General features: G+C 47.3%; 1 protein-coding gene across 1 annotated transcript; it reads right to left on the bottom strand.

Annotated features, from left to right (window-relative positions):
* Positions 1-1,730: 1,730 nt before the first annotated feature.
* Positions 1,731-21,326, bottom strand: LOC121844609 (recombining binding protein suppressor of hairless-like). Its single transcript, XM_042314892.1, has 12 exons — positions 21,197-21,326; positions 20,469-20,507; positions 18,727-18,822; positions 14,953-15,118; positions 13,726-13,900; positions 10,372-10,509; positions 7,697-7,809; positions 5,834-5,974; positions 4,313-4,349; positions 3,851-3,969; positions 2,952-3,055; positions 1,731-2,534 (listed from the first exon to the last, which is right to left on the bottom strand). The coding sequence occupies exons 1-12, from the start codon at positions 21,214-21,216 to the stop codon at positions 2,159-2,161; spliced, it is 1,524 nt and encodes a 507-aa protein (XP_042170826.1). The 5' UTR covers positions 21,217-21,326; the 3' UTR covers positions 1,731-2,158.
* Positions 21,327-24,646: the final 3,320 nt, after the last annotated feature.

The raw sequence follows: 24,646 nt of genomic DNA, 5'->3' as shown, positions 1-24,646 counted from the left end.
GACAGGTGAGCAACAGGTGAACAGGTCCACCTGTTGACCCACAACAAAGATGGGACACACATATTTTTGGCAATCGTTTCAATAACCGTTTTTTTTTTTTTTTCTACAGTGGAGGGAAAACATTGTAGTTGTATGCTGAACATAGGGAAAAATGATTCCCTCGTGATGAACAAAAATGAAAATTAAAAAAAAAAACACACCGACTGGTAGGCTACCTAAAAATGTGGCGTGAGAGAGACTACTTTGTGAGAAAACAGACAGTGGTGAGACAGAAAACAGTCTCTTGCTAGGGAGTGTTTTTTATTGTTTTTTAAAGGCATCGTGATTTCAATAATTAAGTTTAGCCGTAGAGCCAAGTGACATTAATTACATATTAGCATTAGCTTCACTACCAGACTTACATTGTAGCTTAGCTTAGCGTTAGCTTAGCTTCACTAAAATAGAACGACACAGTAGCATTAGCTTCAGCTTAGCTTCACTCATAGAATTACATTGTAGCATTAGCCATTAGCTTAGCCAATTGAATTCCAATGAAGCTTTAGCGAATGACATTTACAGTGTAGTGGGGCTATCAGCTTAGCGACGCAAGTGATTTTCTGTTTGATGCTACGGCTTCATTAGATAGATAAGAGGGGGGAGCTGCTTGAAAGTGTCCAGTCCCAAACCAATCCCTAGCCCCTAGATAGCGTGCACTAGGTAAGCAAATGACCCCTAGATAGTATGCACTAAGTCATCAAAAATGGCATGAATTACCCGAAGCCTAGAAGGCCACAGGGGTGATTACCATATTGGTAATACCTGTACAATCCTCTCAGATTTACACAAACGTCTACTAGGGGCAAGATGCTAGGAGCCGAATTGGGAATGAGGCCGAACGGTAGTGTAAAAACCAACTTCTGCATCCCAAACGGTACTCCAATTCCCTTTTTTAGGATCCCCCATAGGAGAGCCCTGGTCTAAAGTAGTGCACTATTTATGAAATCAGGTGTCATTTGAGAGACAGAGACCAACGACATGATGAGACATTCCCAGGCCTTGGCTTGACGAGTGTCGACCAAACACTCTTAGAACAGTTTCGGAAAACGACAACCTTATATATACACACACACATCATAAAAAGAAAAGAAAAAAAGATATCTTTCTTTCGTTTCTTCTGAAAAGGTCTGGTGAGAGACTGATCAATTTAAGGCGATTGGCCAGGAAGATTTAAGGTTGCTATAGAAACTGGCTGAGATTACGGGGTGCATGTTAACCGTCTCAAAATGGCTTCCTTCCTCCCTTCCTCCTAATTTCCTCTCCTTAATCCGGACAGGACAGAGAAGGTGGAAGAGATGGGGTAGAGAGAGAGAGAGAGAACCTACTTTCGAGTTTGCTTTCACTTGTTCAACTCTTGCCCTATTCAGATAACTACAACCCTGACCTTTTCCAGACTTTAAGACTTGCACAAAGCACCACGAGGTCGCGTCACTCTTTCACACTAATAAAGGGAGGAATCCAGTTTTTTAGCCGATTGAGACGCAGCCTGAATCATGTTACTCAATCTCCTCAGAGTTCTCTCTCTCTCTCAAATGGAGAAAAAAAAACTATTTGGTAACAAAAAAAGTGTACTCCCTAAAACGTTATAGTACAAAAAACAACATTTGAAAATGTACCTCGGCTAAAGCTTATAAAATATCATAAAGAATAAAATAATAATAATAATATTCCTTGGTCCGTAAAAATTGTTACTATTATAAATGTTTCACCCATAAAACAATAATGACGTTTCTCTGCACACGAGTGATATCTCCATCATTACCAAGCCCTTTGTTGTGGGTCAAAATAATTATCTAAACTTTGTAGAAATTGTGAGTGTTGAAAATAAAAAAAGTTGTTCTCTAACAAATGTATAAAAAGGGCTCCTAGTTATTGTGTCATCCTGGAGGTGAAACCTCTCCCAGGCAGCAGTGTCATGTCCACAACTGACCACACGGGGGCGCCAGAGAGAGGGGATCCCCCTCCTTCCAGGTCCGTCTTTCATCAGAACCTCATCTCTCTTCTTCTCTTCTCCTCTTCAACTCAAATCGCTCTCTTTCCAAAGAGTCCTTGAGCGAGCGAGGGTGGTTTCAAAGCAGGTCCATGAGCCTCTCACCTCCCCCCCACACACACTTCCCCGCTGCTATGACGATACTGACATCACCGATGAACCCGACAACAACCCAACGCTATTGGTTGACCCTCCCCTTGGCCAATCCCGTAGCCCGTCTGTCCTTCCGCCAACCCCTAAACCTCCCATCCCCAGACTCCCTGAGGAAGGCGAGGATGAGGACGAAGAGGAGATACTGTGACTGTGGGTCTGGAGGATGGCTCCGGCAGCGCTGCAGTGAAGCCGAGGGCCTGGTTCTGGGGTATAGGTGAAGGTGAGGGCCGTGGAGTAGATGACTCCGTCGTTGCGGACCAAGGTGACGGGCACCTGGACGGGCTGACGGACCCAGCGCCACCCCTCTCTGAAGGCGGAGATGTCAGGCACCACACAGAGCACGCTCTCTCCACACCTGGGACAGAAGGGGTTAGACAAAAGACAGATTCACCACGAGATCCGCCACGTTGTGGAGTCCGCACCACGGAAACTCAAGACTCGACCGCATGTCATCAGTCTTCAGTCAGTCGTTTGTTAACTTAACAACAATTTTAAAAACGGGTCAGGTTAGCCTCCTCTGGTCTCTCCGGATATCAGTTGTGACTGTGGTTGGTACCTCACTTTTACATTTTTACTGCTTTTGGGTCAAGTCTGTCCTCTCAAAAATTGAGTTCATAGAAAAACAAACAAATAAAATAACCGTTTTAATAATTGTATTTTCATGACAGTCTTCATCAATAATCTTCAATTACGAGATTATACAGTTACCACGGTAACACGATACCTGCGTTACCATGCCAGCCATCTCTCTGTCACTCACACAACAGCTTACCTGTACATGGTGTCAGCCTCGATATCTCCAAACCAGACTCGGAGATCTGGAGCAAAGTTCTGTCCCGTCAGCTCCAACATGGCCACATCACCTCCACCATTCAACTAGAGAGACAACAGAGGGGTTAGTGTGGGTCCTGTCCCCTCCACCATTCAACTAGAGAGACAACAGAGGGGTTAGTGTGGGTCCTGTCACCTCCACCATTCAACTAGAGAGACAACAGAGGGTTAGTGTGGGTCCTGTCCCTCCACCATTCAACTAGAGAGACAACAGAGGGGTTAGTGTGGGTCCTGTCACCTCCACCATTCAACTAGAGAGACAACAGAGGGGTTAGTGTGGGTCCTGTCCCCTCCACCATTCAACTAGAGACAACAGAGGGGTTAGTGTGGGTCCTGTCCCCTCCACCATTCAACTAGAGACAACAGAGGGGTTAGTGTGGGTCCTGTCCCCTCCACCATTCAACTAGAGACAACAGAGGGGTTAGTGTGGGTCCTGTCCCCTCCACCATTCAACTAGAGACAACAGAGGGGTTAGTGTGGGTCCTGTCCCCTCCACCATTCAACTAGAGACAACAGAGGGGTTAGTGTGGGTGTTTATTCAACTAGGACAACAGAGGGTTAGTGTGGGTGTCCCCTCCACCTTCAACTAGAGACAACTTAGTGTGGGTCCTCCACCATTCAGGGACAACAGAGGGGTTAGTGTGGGTCCTGTCCCTCCAATTCAGGACAGGGGGTTAGTGGACCCATCCATTCAACTGGTAGAAACAGAGGGGTTAGGTGTAGGTGTGTGTGTGTTTAGGTGTGTGTGTGTGTACCTGCACTCTCCACCACAGGGACCGGTGTAACAGGACAGGGTACAGGACCCATCCCCTGGTAGAAGGTGTAGGTGTGTGTGTGTACCTGCAGACTCTCCACCACAGGGACCAGTGTAACAGGACAGGGTACAGGACCCATCCCCTGATAGAAGGTGTACTCTGCCTTGTCTGTACTGATGATGGTCCAGGAGGCTCCATCGAGGGGTTATCATCTCTTTACTGGGCTCTTTGGGGTTAGGGGGTGGCCTGGGGAGAGAGATATGTTAATTAGTCATTTACATCCATGTGGTTTTTGTGGGGAAAGTGTGTACCTGGCCTGATGATGTATGTTAAGGAGGACCATTTACATCCATAGTGGTCTTTTGTGTGGGGCAGGCGTGGCCTGGGGGGTAGGAGGTATGTTAATTAGTCATTTACATCCATAGGTGGTCTTTTTTGGGGAAAGGCGTGGCCTGGGGGAGGAGATATGTTAATTAGTCATTTACATCCATAGTGGTCTTTTTGGGGAAGGGCGTGGCCTGGGGGAGGAGATATGCTAATTAGTCATTTACATCCATAGTGGTCTTTTTGGGGCAGGGCGTGGCCTGGGGGAGGAGATATGCTAATTAGTCATGTACCTCCGTACAGGTCTTTTTTGGGGTACGGCATGGCCTGGGGGAGGAGATAAGCTAATTAGTAGTTTATTATCGCATTACTGAGGTGCCTTCAGTTGGAGTTAACGTTGGCTAAGATGCGGAACCGTTTGTACTGATCGACATGTTTCCCCAAAACGTCCTTGAACACACTTCGCTCCTGCTTGGTGGGTGTTTTTAAAATATATATAACCTTTATTTAACTAGGCAAGTCAGTTAAGAACAAATTCTTATTTTCAATGATGGCCTAGGAACAGTGGGTTAACTGCCTGTTCAGGGAAAGAACGACAGATTTGTACCTTGTCAGCTCGGGGTTTGAACTGTGGTGAGGTGTTGCTTGAAGAAATGAGTGGAGTAATTTTTAAAAGGGGAGTGGCCATGCGGACAGCATTCCCCAACCCACAACCCCTCCCTGTTTAAACAAACAGACTGGTCGTTCAGTACAACACCGCTTCAGTTCAACGCTGAACGTCCCCACAACGTCCCATCGAACGTCCCCACAACGTACCGAACGTCCCCACAACGTACCAACGCCCCACAACGTACAACGCATCCCGAACGTCCCCACAACGCCCCACAACGCCGAGCGTCCCACAACGTACCGAGCGTCCCACAACGCTACCGGCGTCCCACAACGTACCGAGCGTCCCACAACGTACCGAGCGTCCCACAACGCATACCCCAGCGTCCCACAGCGTCCACAACGTACCGAGCGTCCCACAACGTACCGAGCGTCCCACAACGTACCGCGTCCCACAACGTCCCGTCCCACAACGTACCGAGCGTCCCCACAACGTACCGAGCGTCCCACAACGTACCGAGCGTCCCACAACGTACCGAACACAGACCTGGTCTCTTTGGGGAAGGGCGTGGCCTGGGGAAGGGTGTGGCCTGAGAAAGGGCGTGGCCTGGGGAAGGAGATATGCAAATCTGTCATTTATCATCTCCTTACTGGTCTTATTTGGGGGGCAGGGTGTGGGTGTATGCAAATGAGATGCACATAACAATGCCATCTGAGCAGGGTGGAATTAACCAGAAACCAACCAGAAGACAACGACCGAAACCAATGGTTAAACAGGGAGGGACTAGATGAACTAGTGGTCCAATAAGAAACCTCATTAAACAGGGAGGGACTAGATGAACTAGTGGGCCAATAAGAAACCCTCATTAAACAGGGAGGGACTAGATGAACTAGTGATCCAATAAGAAACTCTGATTTTAGCTGAACAGACGGCTGGGAAGAGCTATTACCAGATACCACAAACCTGGCTACGATCTACAAGGGGCTAGGAGTGTGTGTGTGTGTTTGTGTGTGTATGAGTGTGCGTCCATCAGTCTGTGTGTGTGTGTGTGTATGAGTGTGGGTCCATCAGTCTGTGTGTGTGTGTGTATGAGTGTGGGTCCATCAGTCTGTGTGTGTGTGTGTGTGTGTGTACCTGGAACTGAATGATTCTCTCCTGTGAGAGACAGAGGTACATTCTCTCGGTGTCTTTCAGGTAGAAGGAACACTTGTGGAGCTGAGACACTGGGTCGTCTGCATCCATCAACGCTGTCTGCTTGTCCACCTTACGGATCACCTGGGGAGGAGGTGAGAGACACCCTGCTTATCACACATCACCTGGGGAGGAGGTGAGAGACACCCTGCTTATCACACATCATCTGGGGAGGAGGTCAGAGACACCCTGCTTATCACACATCATCTGGGGAGGAGGTCAGAGACACCCTGCTTATCACACATCACCTGGGGAGGAGGTGAGAGACACCCTGCTTATCATCACATCACCTGGGGAGGAGGTGAGAGACACCCTGCTTATCACACATCACCTGGGGAGGAGGTGAGAGACACCCTCTTATCACACATCACCTGGGGAGGAGGTGAGAGACACCCTGCTTATCACACATCACCTGGGGAGGAGATGAGACACCCTCTTATCACATCACCTGGGGAGGAGGTGAGGACACCCTGCTTATCACACATCACCTGGGAGGAGGTGAGAGACACCCTGCTTATCACACATCACCTGGGGAGGAGGTGAGAGACACCCTGCTTATCACACATCACCTGGGGAGGAGGTGAGAGACACCCTGCTTATCACATATCACCTGGGGAGGAGGTGAGAGACACCCTGCTTATCACACATCACCTGGGGAGGAGATGAGACACCCTGCTCTATCACACATCACCTGGGGAGGAGGTGAGAGACACCCTGCTTATCACACATCACCTGGGGAGGAGGTGAGAGACACCCTGCTTATCACACATCACCTGGGGAGGAGGTGAGAGACACCCTGCTTATCACACATCACCTGGGGAGGAGGTGAGAGACACCCTGCTTATCACACATCACCTGGGGAGGATGTGAGAGATGACACACCCTGCTTATCTATCTCACATCACCTGGGGAGGAGGTGAGAGACACCCTGCTTATCTATCACACATCACCTGGGGAGGAGGTGAGAGAGGACACACCCTGCTTATCTATCACACATCACCTGAGAATATGTAGGAACAGGAGACAGACAAACCTGTAGGTAGAGAGGTGAATATGTAGGAACAGGAGACAGACAGACCTGTAGGTAGAGAGGTGAATATGTAGGAACAGGAGACAGACAGACCTGTAGGTAGAGGTGAATATGTAGGAACAGGAGACAGACAGACAGACCTGTAGGTAGAGAGGTGAATATGTAGGAACAGGAGACAGACAGACAGACCTGTAGGTAGAGAGGTGAATATGTAGGAACAGGAGACAGACAGACCTGTAGGTAGAGAGGTGAATATGTAGGAACAGGAGACAGACAGACCTGTAGGTAGAGAGGTGAATATGTAGGAACAGGAGACAGACAGACCTGTAGGTAGAGAGGTGAATATGTAGGAACAGGAGACAGACAGACCTGTAGGTAGAGAGGTGAATATGTAGGAACAGGAGACAGACAGACCTGTAGGTAGAGAGGTGAATATGTAGGAACAGGAGACAGACAGACAGACCTGTAGGTAGAGAGGTGAATATGTAGGAACAGGAGACAGACAGACCTGTAGGTAGAGAGGTGAATATGTAGGAACAGGAGACAGACAGACAGACCTGTAGGTAGAGAGGTGAATATGTAGGAACAGGAGACAGACAGACAGACCTGTAGGTAGAGAGGTGAATATGTAGGAACAGGAGACAGACAGACCTGTAGGTAGAGAGGTGAATATGTAGGAACAGGAGACAGACAGACCTGTAGGTAGAGAGGTGAATATGTAGGAACAGGAGACAGACAGACCTGTAGGTAGAGAGGTGAGACACGTTGGTACGTACCAGTCTAGGCAGCGCCATACCAGTGACAGAACAGACCAGTTTGACAGTCTGACCATAGTGGATGTATCCATCCCTCACCGCAAACTCCTCCCCTTCCGGCTCTTCCTCCTCCACTATAGGGAGAGAGTCATAGTTACTATAACGACCCTCTATATAGTTATTACTGTAGGAAACACAGTTAATAACAGAAATCAGCCCTACCATAATGGAGTCGATATATAGTTACTATAACAACCCACTATATAGTTACTATAACGACCCTCTATATATAGTTACTATAACGACCCTCTATATATAGTTACTATAACGACCCTCTATATATAGTTACTATAACGACCCTCTATATATAGTTACTATAACGACCCTCTATATATAGTTACTATAACGACCCTCTATATAGTTACTATAACGACCCTCTATATAGTTACTATAACGACCCTCTATATATAGTTACTATAACGACCCTCTATATATAGTTACTATAACGACCCTCTATATATAGTTACTACAACGACCCTCTATATATAGTTACTACAACGACCCTCTATATATAGTTACTATAACGACCCTCTATATAGTTACTACAACGACCCTCTATATATAGTTACTACAACGACCCTCTATATAGTTACTATAACGACCCTCTATATAGTTACTATAACAACCCTCTATATAGTTACTATAACAACCCACTATATAGTTACTATAACAACCCACTATGATGCTATACATCTACATATAGTTACTGTAACGCCCCTCTATGTAGTTACTGTAACGCCCCTCTATGTAGTTACTGTAACGCCCCTCTATGTAGTTACTGTAACGCCCCTCTATGTAGTTACTGTAACGACCCTCTATGTAGTTACTGTAACGACCCTCTATGTAGTTACTGTAACGACCCTCTATGTAGTTACTGTAACGACCCTCTATGTAGTTACTGTAACGACCCTCTATGTAGTTACTGTAACGACCCTCTATGTAGTTACTGTAACGACCCTCTATGTAGTTACTGTAACGACCCTCTATGTAGTTACTGTAACGACCCTCTATGCTATACATCTTTATCTGAAGTCTTGTCTTGGTGGCATTGACTTCAACATCACCATGGCAATGCAGCATAATTAACAGGGAAACATGATTGGCTGAAACAGAGGAGGAGAGAGAGTTCAGACGGAAGACAGAGGAAGCTATTAGAGGAAAGTGAAGATATTAAGGAAATGGAGAATGAGGAGAGGGGCGGGGCCTCTGGGCCGAAAAGGGCCGAAGGGAAGAGGGGCGGGGCTGGGCAAGGGAAGAGAGGGGCAAGGGAAGAGAAGAGGGGCTGGGCCGAAGGGAAGAGAAGAGAGGGGCTGGGCCTAAGGAAGAGAAGAGAGGGGCGGGCTCTAAGGGAAGAGGAAGCGGGGCCGAAGGGAAGGAAGAGATGGGCCGAAGAATTAAGGGAAGAGAGGGGGGGCTGGGCCGAAGGGAAGAAAGAGAAGGAAAGAGTTAAGAGAGGGGCGGGGCCGAAGGGAAGAGAAGAGAGGGGCTGGGCGAAGGGAAGAGAAGAGAGGGGCGGGGCTCTAAGGAAGAGAAGAGAGGGGCTGGGCCGAAGGGAAGAGAAGAGAGGGGGGCGGGGCTAAGGGAAGAGAAGAGAGGGGCCCGAAGGGAAGAGAAGAGAAGAGAGGCTGGGCCGAAGGGAAGAGAAGAGAGGGCTGGGCCGAAGGAAGAGAAGAGAGGGCTGGGCCCCGAGGAAGAGAAGAGAGGGGCGGGGCCGAAGGAAGAGAAGAGAGGGGCCGAAGGGAAGGGCCGAAGGGAAGAGAGGGGCGGGGCTGGGCCGAAGGAAGAGAAGAGAGGGGCTGGGCCGAAGGGAAGAGAAGAGAGGGCCTCTAGGAAGAGAAGAGAGGGCTGGGCGAAGGGAAGAGAAGAGAGGGGCGGGGCCGAAGGGAGAAGAGAGGGGCTGGGCTCGAAGGGAAGAGAAGAGAGGGGCGGGGCCGAAGGGAAGAGAGGAAGAGAAGAGAGGGGCGGGGTAAGGGAAGAGAAGAGAGGGGGCGGGGCCGAAGGGAAGAGAAGAGAAGAGAGGGGAAGGGGGGGCGGGGCCGAAGGGAAGAGAAGAGAAGAGAGGGGCTGGGCTGAAGGAAGAGAAGAGAGGGGCGGGGCCGATGGGAAGAGAAGAGAGGGGCTGGGCCGAGGGAAGAGAAGAGAGGGGCTGGGCCGATGGGAAGAGAAGAGAGGGGGCTGGGCCGAAGGGAAGAGAAGAGAGGGGCTGGGCTGATGGGAAGAGAAGAGAAAGAGAAGAGAGGGCTGGGCTGAAGGGAAGAGAAGAGAGGGGCGGGGCTGAAGGGAAGAGAAAGAAGAGGGCGGGGCTGAAGGGAAGAGAAAGGGAAGAGAGGGCGGGGCTGAAGGGAAGAGAGGAAGAGAGGGTTCAGGCTGAAGGGAAGAGGGCTGAAGGGAAGAGAGGGGCGGGGCTGAAGGGGAGAGGGGCGGGGCTGAAGGGAAGAGAGGGGCGGGGCTGAAGGGAAGAGAGGGGCGGGGCTGAAGGGAAGAGAGGGGCGGCGCTGAAGGGAAGAGAGGGGCGGCGCTGAAGGGAAGAGAGGGGCGGCGCTGAAGGGAAGAGAGGGGCGGCGCTGAAGGGAAGAGAGGGGGGCGGCGCTGAAGGGAAGGGAGGGGCTGAAGGAGAGGAGGGAGGGGTAACCTACAGAGGTGTATGTAGAAGGCTCCCCACTGTTGTGAACTGGCATGGAAGTTCCCTCCCTCCACGTGTAGGTAGCGGGTACTGACGGTCTGAGAACGCAGCCGGTTAAACAACGCAACCTTGGTCCCTGACGCTATACACACTAGAGAGAGAGGGAGAGAGTAGGGAGAAAGAGAGAGAGGGTAGGGAGTGAGAGAGAGAGATGGGAGAGGGTAGTGAGTGAGTGAGGGAGAGGGTAGTGAGTGAGTGAGGGAGAGGGTAGTGAGTGAGGAGAGAGAGAGGGAGTGAGGGAGAGGGTAGGGAGGTGAGGGAGTAGGGAGAGAGGGAGAGGGTAGGAGTGAGGGAGAGGGTAGGGAGTGAGGGAGAGAGAGGGAGGAGGGAGAGGGTAGGGAGGAGTGAGGGAGAGGGTAGGGAGAAAGAGAGAGGGAGAGAGTAGGGGAGAGAGAGAGAGGGAGAGAGGGAGAGGGTAGGGAGTGAGTGAGGGAGAGGGTAGGGAGTGAGGGAGAGGGTAGGGAGTGAGGGAGAGAGTAGGGAGTGAGGGAGAAGGGAGAGTAGGAGAGAGAGGGGGAGAGGGAGAGATGGGAGAGGGTAGGGAGTGAGGGAGAGGGTAGGGAGTGAGGGAGAGGGTAGTGAGGAGTGAGGGAGAGGGTAGTGAGTGAGTGAGGGAGAGGGTAGTGGGAGTGAGGGAGAGGGTAGGAGGAGTGAGTGAGAGGGAAGTGAGGAGTGAGTGAGTGAGTGAGGGTAATGAGTGAGTGAGGGAGAGGGTAGTGAGGAGGAGGGAGAGGTAGGGAGGAGTGAGGGAGAGAGGGGAGTGAGGAGGGAGGGGAGTGAGGGAGAGGGTAGGGAGTGAGGGAGGAGTAGGGAGGGGGAGAGGGCTAGGGAGTGAGGGAGGGGTAGGGAGTGAGGGAGGGTAGGGAGTGGGTAGGGAGGGGTAGGGAGTGGGTAGGGAGGGGTAGGGAGTTCCCTCCCTGAGGGAGAGGGTAGGGGTGAGAGAGGGTAGGGAGAGGGAGAGGGTAGGGAAGGGAGAGGGTAGGGAGTGAGGGAGAGGGTAGGGAGTGAGGGAGAGGGTAGGGAGTGAGGGAGTAGGGAGAAAGAGAGAGAGAGTAGGGGAGGGAGTAGGGGTAGGGAGAGAGGAGGGAGAGGGTAGGGAGTGAGGGAGAGGAGGGAGTGAGGGAGAGAGTAGGGAGTGAGGAGAGAGTAGGGGGAGAGAGATGGGAGAGGGTAGTGAGTGAGTGAGGGAGAGGGTAGGAGGAGTGAGGGAGAGGGTAGTGAGTGAGTGAGGAGAGGGTAGGAGTGAGTGAGGAGGAGAGGGTAGGGTGAGTGAGTGAGGGAGAGGGTAGGAGTGAGTGAGGAGGGAGAGGGTAGGGTGAGTGAGGAGGGAGAGGGTAGTGGGAGTGAGTGAGTGAGAGGGAGAGGGTAGTGAGTGAGTGAGTGAGGGAGAGGGTAGGGTCAGTGAGGAGGGAGAGGGTAGTGAGTGAGTGAGGGAGAGGGTAGGGAGTGAGGGAGAGGGTAGTGAGTAGTGAGGGAGAGGGTAGGGAGTGAGGGAGAGGGTAGGGAGTGAGGGAGAGGGTAGGGGAGTGAGGGAGAGAGTAGGGAGTGAGGGAGAGAGTAGGGAGTGAGGGAGAGAGTAGGGAGGAGGGAGAGGGTAGGGAGTGAGGGAGAGGGTAGGGAGTGAGGGAGAGGGTAGGGAGTGAGGGAGAGGGTAGGGAGTGAGGGAGAGGGTAGGGTAGGGAGTGAGGGAGAGGGTAGGGAGTGAGGGAGAGGGTAGGGAGTGGGTAGGGAGTAGGGAGGGTAGAGGAGGGAGAGGGTAGGGAGTGAGGAGAGGGTAGGGAGTGAGGGAGAGGGTAGGGAGGGAGAAGGTTAGATATGCATTCGTAAAGAGATCATGAAAGAGAGACCACACTTTGAAGTTGATCATTGCCAAATAAAACCGGCAGAGTTACGACAGAGCTTGTAAAAAAAGACCTTTGTCCCGAAACCACTCAGGAAAACCGTACCACTGCGCATCAAGCGCGTGTGTGTGTGTGTGTGTGTGTGTGTGTGTGTCTGTGTGTGTGTGTGTTCTATGTAACCACAAATCTTCTCTAAATGTGGTGAGAGCATCCTGTGTGTGAGAGAGAGACGGATGGGTCCAAATACTATTTAAAACCTTTCAGTACCGTCCACATGCACTTAAAGCATTCAGATATATTTTTATTTGAAATGAAAAGTAGTTGAATATTAACGTATTTAAAAAACAAACACAGGTATTTGAAAATCCTTTCAAATACAATTTTGTAGACTATTTGGACTTCTACAAATAACCGTTACCTATTCCCTATGTAGTGCACTACTTTAGACCAGAGCCCTATAGAACCCTATTCCCTATATATAGTGCACTACTTTAGACCAGAGCCCTATAGAACCCTATTCCCTATATAGTGCACTACTTTAGACCAGAGCTCTATTCCCTATATATAGTGCACTACTTTAGACCAGAGCCCTATAGAACCCTATTCCCTATATATAGTGCACTACTTTAGACCAGAGCCCTATAGAACCCTATTATAGTGCACTACTTTAGACCAGAGCTCTATTCCCTATATATAGTGCACTACTTTAGACCAGAGCCCTATAGAACCCTATTCCCTATATATAGTGCACTACTTTAGACCAGAGCCCTATAGAACCCTATTCCCTATATAGTGCACTACTTTAGACCAGAGCTCTATTCCCTATATATAGTGCACTACTTTAGACCAGAGCTCTATTCCCTATATATAGTGCACTACTTTAGACCAGAGCCTTATAGAACCCTATTCCCTATATATAGTGCACTACTTTAGACCAGAGCCCTATAGAACCCTATTCCCTATATATAGTGCACTACTTTAGACCAGAGCCCTATAGAACCCTATTCCCTATATAGTGCACTACTTTAGACCAGAGCTCTATTCCTATATATAGTGCACTACTTTAGACCAGAGCTCTATTCCCTATATATAGTGCACTACTTTAGACCAGAGCCTTATAGAACCCTATTCCCTATATATAGTGCACTACTTTAGACCAGAGCCCTATAGAACCCTATTCCCTATATAGTGCACTACTTTAGACCAGAGCTCTATTCCCTATATATAGTGCACTACTTTAGACCAGAGCTCTATTCCCTATATATAGTGCACTACTTTAGACCAGAGCCTTATAGAACCCTATTCCCTATATATAGTGCACTACTTTAGACCAGAGCCCTATAGAACCCTATAAAAAAAATTAAAAAATTAGAAAAAACTATTTTATAATATCTGATACTCTAATACACTTTTATTATCCATTGCTGTGGAAATGTGTGTGTGTGTGTGTTCCTCTCCATACTCACGGTCAGCGTTCTTCAGAGACTGTTTCTTCTTGGACGGTTTAGAGATAACTTTGATCCTCTTACTAAGGAAGACTCCTATGTCTGTACTGTTACCATAGAACATCTTGACTGACAGCATGAAGTGTTTCCTCTTGTCACTGTCACTGATGTATAGAGTCTTAGCTGTGCAGAAGTCCTGGAGGGAGAGAGAAGGAGAGGAGAGGAGAGGAGAAGGAGAGAGAGAAGGAGAGGAGGGAGAGAGGAGAGAGAGAAGGAGGAGAGAGAAGGAGGAGAGGAGAGAGAGAAGGAGGAGGAGAAGGAGGAGAGGAGAGGAGGAGGAGAGAGAGGAGGAGAGAGAAGGAGGAGAGAGAAGGAGGAGAGAGAAGGAGAGAGAGAGAGGAGAGAGAGAGAGAGGAGAGGAGAGAGAGAGGGAGAGGAGAGAGAGAAGGAGGAGAGAAGGAGGAGAGAGAGAGAGAGGGAGGAGAAGGAGGAGGAGGAGAGAGAGAGGAGGAGAGAGAGGAGGAGAGAGAGAGGAGGAGAGAGAAGGAGGAGAGGAGAGAGAGAAGGAGGAGAGAGAAGGAGGAGAGGAGAGAGAGAAGGAGGAGAGAGAGAGAAGGAGGAGAGAGAAGGAGAGAGAGAGAAGGAGAGAGAGAGGAGGAGAGAGAGAGAAGGAGGAGAGGAGAGAGAGGAGGAGAGAGAGAGAGAGGAGGAGAGAGAGAGAAGGAGGAGAGAGAGAGAGAGAGAGAGAGAGAGAGAGGAGAGAGAGAGAGAGGAGAGAGAGAGAAGGAGAGAGAGAGAAGGAGAGAGAGAGAAGGAGAGAGAGAAGGAGAGAGAGAGAGAGAGAAGAGAGAGAGAGAAGGAGAGAGAGAGAAGGAGAGAGAAGGAGAGAGAGAGAAGGAGAGAGAAGGAGAGAGAGAGAAGGAGAGAGAAGGAGAGAGAGAAGGAGAGAGAGAAGGAGAGAGAGAAGGAGGTATTTTGCGAGAAGAGAAGTTATTTGAGGAAACAGGATGCAGAAGTTCTGTGAGGAAAGACTGAGGGAGGGGTTTCACTGTTCTGCCTCTGTGTGTGTGTGTGTGTGTGTGTGTGTGTGTGTGTGTGTGTGTGTGTAGACACACGGTTTTACCCTTGCAGACATTCTGGGGAGAGAAAATGAGGAAATTGTGGGTTTCAGTCAGCGTGTCTGTGTGTGTCAGTGTGTGTGTGTGTCAGTGTGACTCTCCCTCTGTGTGTGTGTGTGTTGTCCCTTACCTTCCCCTCTATGTTGAGTTGCTGCATCTCCTGGTCACTGTTTCCTATCCCTATAAAGGCACAGGGCTGAGCCTCCTGCTCTGAACAGCCCTCTCTCTCCATCTCCTCCGTCTTCTTCTTCCAGCCACAGCCCATCAGATAGATACAAGGAGGAGGGCAGAAGAACCTACAGGACAGATCAGCCCATCAGATAGATACAAGGAGGAGGGCAGAAGAACCTACAGGACAGATCAGCCCATCAGATAGATACAAGGAGGAGGGCAGAAGAACCTACAGGACAGACAGATCAGCCCATCAGATAGATACAAGGAGGAGGGCAGAAGAACCTACAGGACAGACAGATCAGCCCATCAGATAGATACAAGGAGGAGGGCAGAAGAACCTACAGGACAGACAGATCAGCCCATCAGATAGATACAAGGAGGAGGGCAGAAGAACCTACAGGACAGATCAGCCCATCAGATAGATACAAGGAGGAGGGCAGAAGAACCTACAGGACAGATCAGCCCATCAGATAGATACAAGGAGGAGGGCAGAAGAACCTACAGGACAGATCAGCCCATCAGATAGATACAAGGAGGAGGGCAGAAGAACCTACAGGACAGACAGATCAGCCCATCAGATAGATACAAGGAGGAGGGCAGAAGAACCTACAGGACAGACAGATCAGCCCATCAGATAGATACAAGGAGGAGGGCAGAAGAACCTATCAGATCAGATAGATACAAGGAGGAGGGCAGAAGAACCTACAGGACAGATCAGCCCATCAGATAGATACAAGGAGGAGGGCAGAAGAACCTACAGGACAGACAGATCAGCCCATCAGATAGATACAAGGAGGAGGGCAGAAGAACCTACAGGACAGACAGATCAGTCCTTCAGGTACACACACACACTATCAACTATAGAGGCACCATGAATACACACACACTATCAACTACAGAGACACCATGAATACACACACACATCAACTACAGACACCATGAATACACACACACACACAGGGACACCATGAACACACACTATCAACTAGAGACACCATGACACCCATCAGAGACACCATGAATACCGTTCTCTCTCTCATAAGACACCATGAATACTAGAGACACCATGAATACAGTTCTCTCTCTCTCACAGAGACACCATGAATACCGTTCTCTCTCTCACACAGAGACACCATGAATACCGTTCTCTCTCATACAGAGACACCATGAATACCGTTCTCTCTCATCAGAGACACCATGAATACACAGAGACACCATGAATACCGTTCTCTCTCTCAACACCATGAATACCGTTCAGACAGAGACACCATGAATACCGTTCTCTCTCTCACACAGAGACACCATGAATACCGTTCTCTCTCTCTCATACAGAGACACCATGAATACCGTTCTCTCTCTCTCATACAGAGACACCATGAATACTGTTCTCTCTCTCATACAGAGACACCATGAATACCGTTCTCTCTCTCATACAGAGACACCATGAATACACCACCATGAATACCGTTCTCTCTCTCACAGAGACACCATGAATACCGTTCTCTCTCTCACAGAGACACCATGAATACCGTTCTCTCACACAGAGACACCATGAATACTGTTCTCTCTCATACAGAGACACCATGAATACAGACACCATGAATACCGTTCTCTCTCTCATACAGAGACACCATGAATACCGTTCTCTCTCTCTCATACAGAGACACCATGAATACCGTTCTCTCTCTCTCATACAGAGACACCATGAATACCGTTCTCTCTCTCTCACAGAGACACCATGAATACCGTTCTCTCTCTCTCATACAGAGACACCATGAATACCGTTCTCTCTCTCTCATACAGAGACACCATGAATACCGAGAGACACCATGAATACCGTTCTCTCTCTTACAGAGACACCATGAATACCGTTCTCTCTCATACAGAGACACCATGAATACTGAGAGACACCATGAATACCGTTCTCTCTCTCTCATACAGAGACACCATGAATACACGTTCTCTCTCTCTCTCTCTCTCACAATACCGAGAGACACCATGAATACCGTTCTCTCTCTCTCTCTCTCATACAGAGACACCATGAATACCGTTCTCTCTCTCATACAGAGACACCATGAATACCGTTCTCTCTCTCTCATACAGAGACACCATGAATACTGTTCTCTCTCTCTCATGAGACACCATGAATACCGTTCTCTCTCTCTCATACAGAGACACCATGAATACCGTTCTCTCTCTCATACATACAGAGACACCATGAATACCGTTCTCTCTCTCTCATACAGAGACACCATGAATACCGTTCTCTCTCTCATACAGAGACACCATGAATACCGTTCTCTCTCTCTCATCAGAGACAGAGACACCATGAATACCGTTCTCTCTCTCATACAGAGACTCTCTCTCTCTCATACAGAGACACCATGAATACCGTTCTCTCTCTCATACAGAGACACCATGAATACTGTTCTCTCTCATACAGAGACACCATGAATACTTCTCTCTCTCTCTCTCTCATACAGAGACACCATGAATACCGTTCTCTCTCTCATACAGAGACACCATGAATACCGTTCTCTCTCTCTCATACAGAGACACCATGAATACCGTTCTCCCTCTCTCATACAGAGACACCATGAATACCGTTCTCTCTCTCATACAGAGACACCATGAATACCGTTCTCTCTCTCTCATACAGAGACACCATGAATACCGTTCTCTCTCTCTCTCATACAGAGACACCATGAATACCGTTCTCTCTCTCATACAGAGACACCATGAATACCGTTCTCTCTCATACAGAGACACCATGAATACCTCTCTCTCTCATACAGAGACACCATGAACACCGTTCTCTCTCTCTCATACAGAGACACCATGAACACCGTTCTCTCTCTCATACAGAGACACCATGAACACCATGAACACGTTCTCTCTCTCATACAGAGACACCATGAACACTGTTCTCTCTCTCTCATACAGAGACACCATGAATACCACCATGAATACCGTCTCTCTCTCATACAGAGACACCATGAATACCGTTCTCTCATACAGAGACACCATGAATACTGTTCTCTCTCTCATACAGAGACACCATGAACACCGTTCTCTCTCTCATACAGAGACACCATGAACACCGTTCTCTCTCTCATACAGAGACACCATGAACACCGTTCTCTCTCTCATACAGAGACACCATGAACACCGTTCTCTCTCTCACAGAGACACCATGAACACCGTTCTCTCTCTCATACAGAGACACCATGAACACTGTTCTCTCTCTCTCATACAGAGACACCATGAACACCGTTCTCTCTCATACAGAGACACCATGAACACCGTTCTCTCTCTCATACAGAGACACCATGAACACTGTTCTCTCTCTCTCATACAGAGACACCATGAATATCGTTCTCTCTCTCATACAGAGACACCATGAACACTGTTCTCTCTCTCTCTCTCTCTCATACAGAGACACCATGAATACCGTTCTCTCTCTCTCTCATACAGAGACACCATGAATACCATTCTCTCTCTCTCTCATACAGAGACACCATGAATACCGTTCTCTCTCTCATACAGAGACACCCTGAATACCGTTCTCTCTCTCATACAGAGACACCATGAATACCGTTCTCTCGCTCTCTCTCATACAGAGACACCCTGAATACCGTTCTCTCTCTCTCTCTCATACAGAGACACCATGAATACCGTTCTCTCTCTCATACAGAGACACCATGAATACCGTTCTCTCTCTCATACAGACCTCTTCTCGTTGCCGTAAGACTTCTGTGCCACTTTAGCGTGTAGTATGAGTAAGGTCTGGTCTCCCCTCTCCTTCAGGTAGTTTCTCATGGCCTCTCTATAGGGGGAAACACACACAACGTACAGACAACATTTATTGAACAGAATCAAACAACAACGTTCTGTCGACAACGTCACATAGAGGCACCGGGGGTACAGAGCCACATAGAGGCACCGGGGTACAGAGCCACATAGAGGCACCGGGGTACAGAGGCACAAAGAGGCACCGGGGTACAGAGGCACAGAGGCACGTACAGAGCCACATAGAGGCACAGAGACACAAAGAGGCAGAGCCACATAGAGGCACAGAGACACAAAGAGGCACCGGGGTACAGAGACACATAGAGGCACCGGGGTACAGAGACACAAAGAGGCACCGGGGTACAGAGACACCGGGGTACAGAGACACATAGAGACACAAAGAGACACAGAGGCACCGGGGTACAGAGGCACAAAGAGGCACCGGGGTACAGAGACACACAGAGGCACCGGGGTACAGAGACACACAGAGGCACCGGGGTACAGAGCCACATAGAGGCACCGAGGGGGTACAGAGCCACATAGAGGCACCGGGGTACAGAGCCACAGAGAGGCACATAGAGACACATAGAGGCACCGGGGTACAGAGGCACAAAGAGGCACCGGGGTACAGAGACAGAGGCACCGGGGTACAGAGACACAGAGGCACCGGGGTACAGAGCCACAGAGGCACCGGGGTACAGAGCCAGCCACAGAGGCACCGGGGTACAGAGCCACACAGAGGCACCGGGGTACAGAGCCACATAGAGGCACCGGGGGTACAGAGCCACATAGAGGCACCGGGGGTACAGAGCCACATAGAGGCACCGGGGGTACAGAGCGCTACAGAGGCACCGGGGTACAGAGCCACAAAGATGAACCTGGGTACAGAGCCACCGGGGGTACACTGCTATATAGAGCAAAATGTTAATTAAAGATTACATTTAAATAAAAAATATATATAATAAGCGTTCAGACAACGCTTATTCAAGGTAATATCACAACTATGTAAAGATCCATAGAACTGGGTGAAATAACAAGGGTGTATACACCATCGGTCAAATACGACGGAGAATTTGGGGTTAGAGTGTTGGGCCAGTAACCGAAAGGTTGCTAGATCGAATCCCCGAGCTGACAAGGTAAAAAAAATCTGTGCTTCTGCCCCCTGAACAAGGCAGTTAACCCCGGTAGGCCGTCATTGTAAATTAGAATTTATTCTTAACTGACTTGCCTGGTTAAATAAAAATAAATACATGCTCTTAGACACTTGCAGTATGAATGGTGTGTACATAGAAACGGGTGTAAAATCAATCTTATGGCAAAGAGGAAGAAATGAATGTGGATCATTTTTAATTTTACCTTTATTTAACTAGGCAAGTCAGTTAAGAACACATTCTTATTTTCAATGACGGCCTAGGAATAGTGGGTTAAGTGGGTGCCTGTTCCGTGGGTGCCTGTGGGTGCCTGTTCAGGGGCAGAATGACAGATTTGTACCTTGTCAGCTCGGGGTTTGACCTCGCAACCTTCCGGTTACTAGTCCAATGCTCGAACCACTAGGCTACGCTGCCGCCCCAAAGTGGCTCTACACCTTAGTAATACAAACGCTGTGGAGGAGGAAGCTAGACGTTTCTCACGTTTAAATGAGACTGATGAGTTATGAAACGTGTGGTGGGAACGTTTCCTTACCTCGTCAGGCGCTGCGGTGGAGCTTGCTCACCAAACTTCCTGTTTAAGTAAACAAAACAGGTACTTTTCTATCAGCTCCACATTATACTAGATAAAGTTAAATCATAAAGTTGTCACAATTCTAGCAATCTGAAAACATCATGACTATTAACAGGTGAGTATTACCATGAAAACAAAACAGTATATTTGATTTATGCTGCAGGTGGCAAGTGAACGATTCAAATCAGTGAAGTTAAAAACTAACTTTGTTGCCCGTTTTTTGTCGGACAAATGCGACTAATATACTGTCTTTGTTACTTTACATGATTAGTATTATTAAATAGGCAACATTGAACAAATATAAAAAACATTGTTTAATTGAACTCAGCAAATACATAATGACTAGGTGATCTGGACATAAAATGTAGCTAAAATAAATAAAATATAGTTAGATATATTATGACTGGCGGATAAAAAAAAAAAGAGGTAGTTTAGTTGGCTAGCTTTTCGTTGTGGCTAGCTAACACCGCACTAACATTGAACAAAAGTAGCAATAAGTGCGCGACGCCAATTTAATAAAGCACTTTAAAAGCTATCTGGTAAACAAAAACGAGTGTAACAAAGTGATTAGGAAACTTAAGTTACCCAAAAACAAAGAAAATGAACTTTTTAAACGGTTCTTTCCTTCATATATATATATATATATATATATATTTTTATTTTTTGTTGCTCTGAATTTCAACACTTACCCCGTCACAACGGGCGCCATTTTCCACTGGAACTTCTAAAGTCCCAACAATCGCGAGATTTCAAATCCATTCCCACCGCCGCTGGGACAAACACAACGAACAGAAGAACCCCCCCGACGGGAACAGATATAAACGAGAGAAAAAAAAAAAAAAAAAAAAAGGGAGAGGGAGAGGCGGACAGAGGGCAGACGCCACAACAGCCGTGGGAAAGTTACGAAATCGCGCGAGAATTGAAAAACTCTCACAATAGACAAGAATGGGGTTGGACTTGGTCTATCGCGAGATTATGCTCGTTTTTTTTTTTTTTTTTTCTCCCACAAGGTGAAACTGTAACTCGATTCCCACGCTTTTAAAAAGTCATACACTACAGTAGAGTGGTTGCTTTAGGAGTGAAGTTACACCTCACAGCATAATTGTAGCCTAAACTGTAGATTAAAATGTTATTCACAAAGTGAAGATGATATTGGTTTGCATTTACCAGTGAAGGGGATTGGAGTGCACAGAGCTAGTTAACCCCGTGAGCCGAGAATACAATTGGCTAGATGACAAAAAAACAACTCACTGTTAAAACTATACCTCACTTCAATTCAAGCCAACTAGATTAATATGATTTTATTAATTGTGTTCACCAGATGGCACTCATATAACATAGAAACCCAGTGCTTCTCAATATATCTCACTGGGTGTGCACATTTTGGTTCCAGCCCAGCACAAACACACCCGATTCAACTAAACAACGGATTTTGTCACAGGTTGATGGAAACGACGTTGTAAAGTAAGAACAAAACGGCACAAGGACCTTACGCAAAAAGATCACATGTAATAGATTATATTTTATTAAAATTAAAATAATTTAATGGAATCATTTGGGATATTCAAATGTCTAAAACAATAACAAAAAATGGGACAGAATGTCAGGATGTAAATGGGACTTTATTCACTATATAGAGTAGCCTGCTACTTCTGACCAGGGCTTTATTCACAATAGGGCTGCTATTCACTATATTCACTATATAGAGTAGCCTGCTACTTCTGACCAGGACCAATAGGGCTTTATTCACTATATAGAGTAGCCTACTACTTCTGACCAGGACCAATAGGGCTTTATTCACTATATAGAGTAGCCTGCTACTTCTGACCAGGACCAATAGGGCTTTATTCACTATATAGAGTAGCCTGCTACTTCTGACCAGAACCAATAGGGCTTTATTCACTATATAGAGTAGCCTGACCAGAACCAATAGGGCTTTATTCACTATATAGGAGTAGCCTGCTACTTCTGACCAGGACCAATAGGGCTGTATTCACTATATGGAGTAACCTGCTACTTCTAACCAATAGGGCTTTATTCACTATATAGAGTAGCCTGCTACTTCTGACCAGGACCAATAGGGCTTTATTCACTATATAGAGTAGCCTGCTACTTCCAGGACCAATGATTCCAGGACCAATAGGGCTTTATTCACTATATAGAGTAGCCTGCTACTTCTGACCAGAACCAATAGGGCTTTATTCACTAATAGGGCTTTTTATTCACTATATAGAGTAGCCTGCTACTTCTGACCAGGACCAATAGGGCTTTATTCACTATATAGAGTAGCCTGCTACTTCTGACCAGAAATAGGGCTTTATTCACTATATAGAGTAGCCTGCTACTTCTGACCAGAACCAATAGGGCTTTATTCACTATATAGAGTAGCCTGCTACTTCTGACCAGGACCAATAGGGCTTTATTCACTATATAGAGTAGCCTGCTAGGGCTTTATTCACTATATAGACCAGGACCAGGATAGGGCTTTATTCACTATATAGAGTAGCCTGCTACTTCTACCAGGACCAATAGGGCTCACTATATAGACCTGAACCAATAGGGCTTTATTCACTATATAGAGTAGCCTGCTACTTCTGACCAATAGGGCTTTATTCACTATATAGAGTAGCCTGACCAGAACCAATAGGGCTTTATTCACTATACCAGGACCAATAGGGCTTTATTCACTATATAGAGTAGCCTGCTACTTCTGACCAGGACCAATAGGGCTTTATTCACTATATAGAGTAGCCTGACCAGGACCAATAGGGCTTTATTCACTATATAGAGTAACTACTTCTGCCAATAGGGCTTTATTCACTATACCAATAGGGCTTTATTCACTATATAGAGTAGCCTGCTACTTCTGACCAGGACCAATAGGGCTTTATTCACTATATAGAGTAGCCTGCTACTTATGAGGACCAATGGGGCTCTGGTCTAAAGTAGTGCACTATATAATAGGGCTTTAACTATATAGGTGCCATAGGGACCAATAGGGCTCTGGTCTAAAGTAGTGCACTAAATAGGGAATAGGGTGCCATAGGTCTCTGGTCTAAAGTAGTGCACTAAATAGGGAATAGGGTGCCATAGGTCTCTGGTCTAAAGTAGTGCACTAAATAGGGAATAGGGTGCCATAGGTCTCTGGTCTAAAGTAGTGCACTAAATAGGGAATAGGGTGCCATAGGTCTCTGGTCTAAAGTAGTGCACTATATAGGGAATAGGGTGCCATAGGTCTCTGGTCTAAAGTAGTGCACTATATATAGGGAATAGGGTGCCATAGGTCTCTGGTCTAAAGTAGTGCCATATATAGGGAATAGCTCTGGTCTAAAGTAGTGCACTATATATAGGGAATAGGGCTGCCAAAGTAGGGCTCTGGTCTAAAGTAGTGCACTAAATACGGAATAGGGTGCCATTTGGCACAAGCTGTATTTACATTTGAGTCATTTAGCAGACTCTCCCCACTGAGCACAGACCGTCTAACCGTCTATTGCCCGTTGGTTCAAAGTCATTGAATTGAAATGACGTGGTAACAACATTGATTCAACCAGTGTATGCCCAGTGGGTTTTACCCTGAATGAATAACAACAGTGAGTGAATACATTTTCCTCTTTATTTAATACGTGTTTGTTTGTTTGTTGGTACTGTATTATTAAATAGCACTGCTAGTCGTCTTTGGTCGCATTTAAAAGATATCGATACAATTTATTCACAATGATGAAAAGTACACATATAACATTATTTGCATGAGCTTAGGTCGATATATAAATATGTTCATTTTTTTTTTTACAGTTTAATTCACCACACCGTTAAAAACACAAATACTAGTACTTGGGCGAAGGATTCAGTAACAGAAGTTTACAGTCGTCTGAATTTGGTATAAATCAATCAATCAGCGTTGCATGAATAGTTGTGCCCTGCCATTCTTTGTGCTCATTTACATATCATACAGTACAATTACCTAAAACAAAGTCCTAAAATGGTACCCTTTGTAGTGCACTCCTTTCTGACCGGGACCCACATGGCTCTGGTTAAAAGTAGTGCACTATAAAAAGAGAATAAGGTGCTATTTGGGACTTAAACTTGTTTTTTTTTCCTTCTGTAGAGTTGTTGACACAATGCTTGTATGTTCATATGGA

The sequence above is a fragment of the Oncorhynchus tshawytscha genome, unplaced genomic scaffold (genome assembly GCF_018296145.1).
Source record: "Oncorhynchus tshawytscha isolate Ot180627B unplaced genomic scaffold, Otsh_v2.0 Un_contig_3034_pilon_pilon, whole genome shotgun sequence".
Taxonomy (NCBI): Eukaryota; Metazoa; Chordata; class Actinopteri; order Salmoniformes; family Salmonidae; genus Oncorhynchus; species Oncorhynchus tshawytscha.
The sequence above is the reverse complement of the archived record's forward strand: the minus strand, read 5'-3'. Positions and strand labels throughout refer to the sequence as shown.

Excerpts from the sequence above, each read along its gene's own strand:
- LOC121844609 (XM_042314892.1), bottom strand. The coding sequence starts at position 21,216 with ATGGCGCCCGTTGTGACGGG. Across the intron at positions 7,810-10,371 it reads AGCCTTCTACATACACCTCT|TGGAGGAGGAAGAGCCGGAA; the intron begins GTAGGTTACCCC and ends CTCTCCCTATAG. Across the intron at positions 3,056-3,850 it reads CTGTGGTGGAGAGTCTGCAG|TTGAATGGTGGAGGTGATGT; the intron begins GTACACACACAC and ends TTGTCTCTCTAG.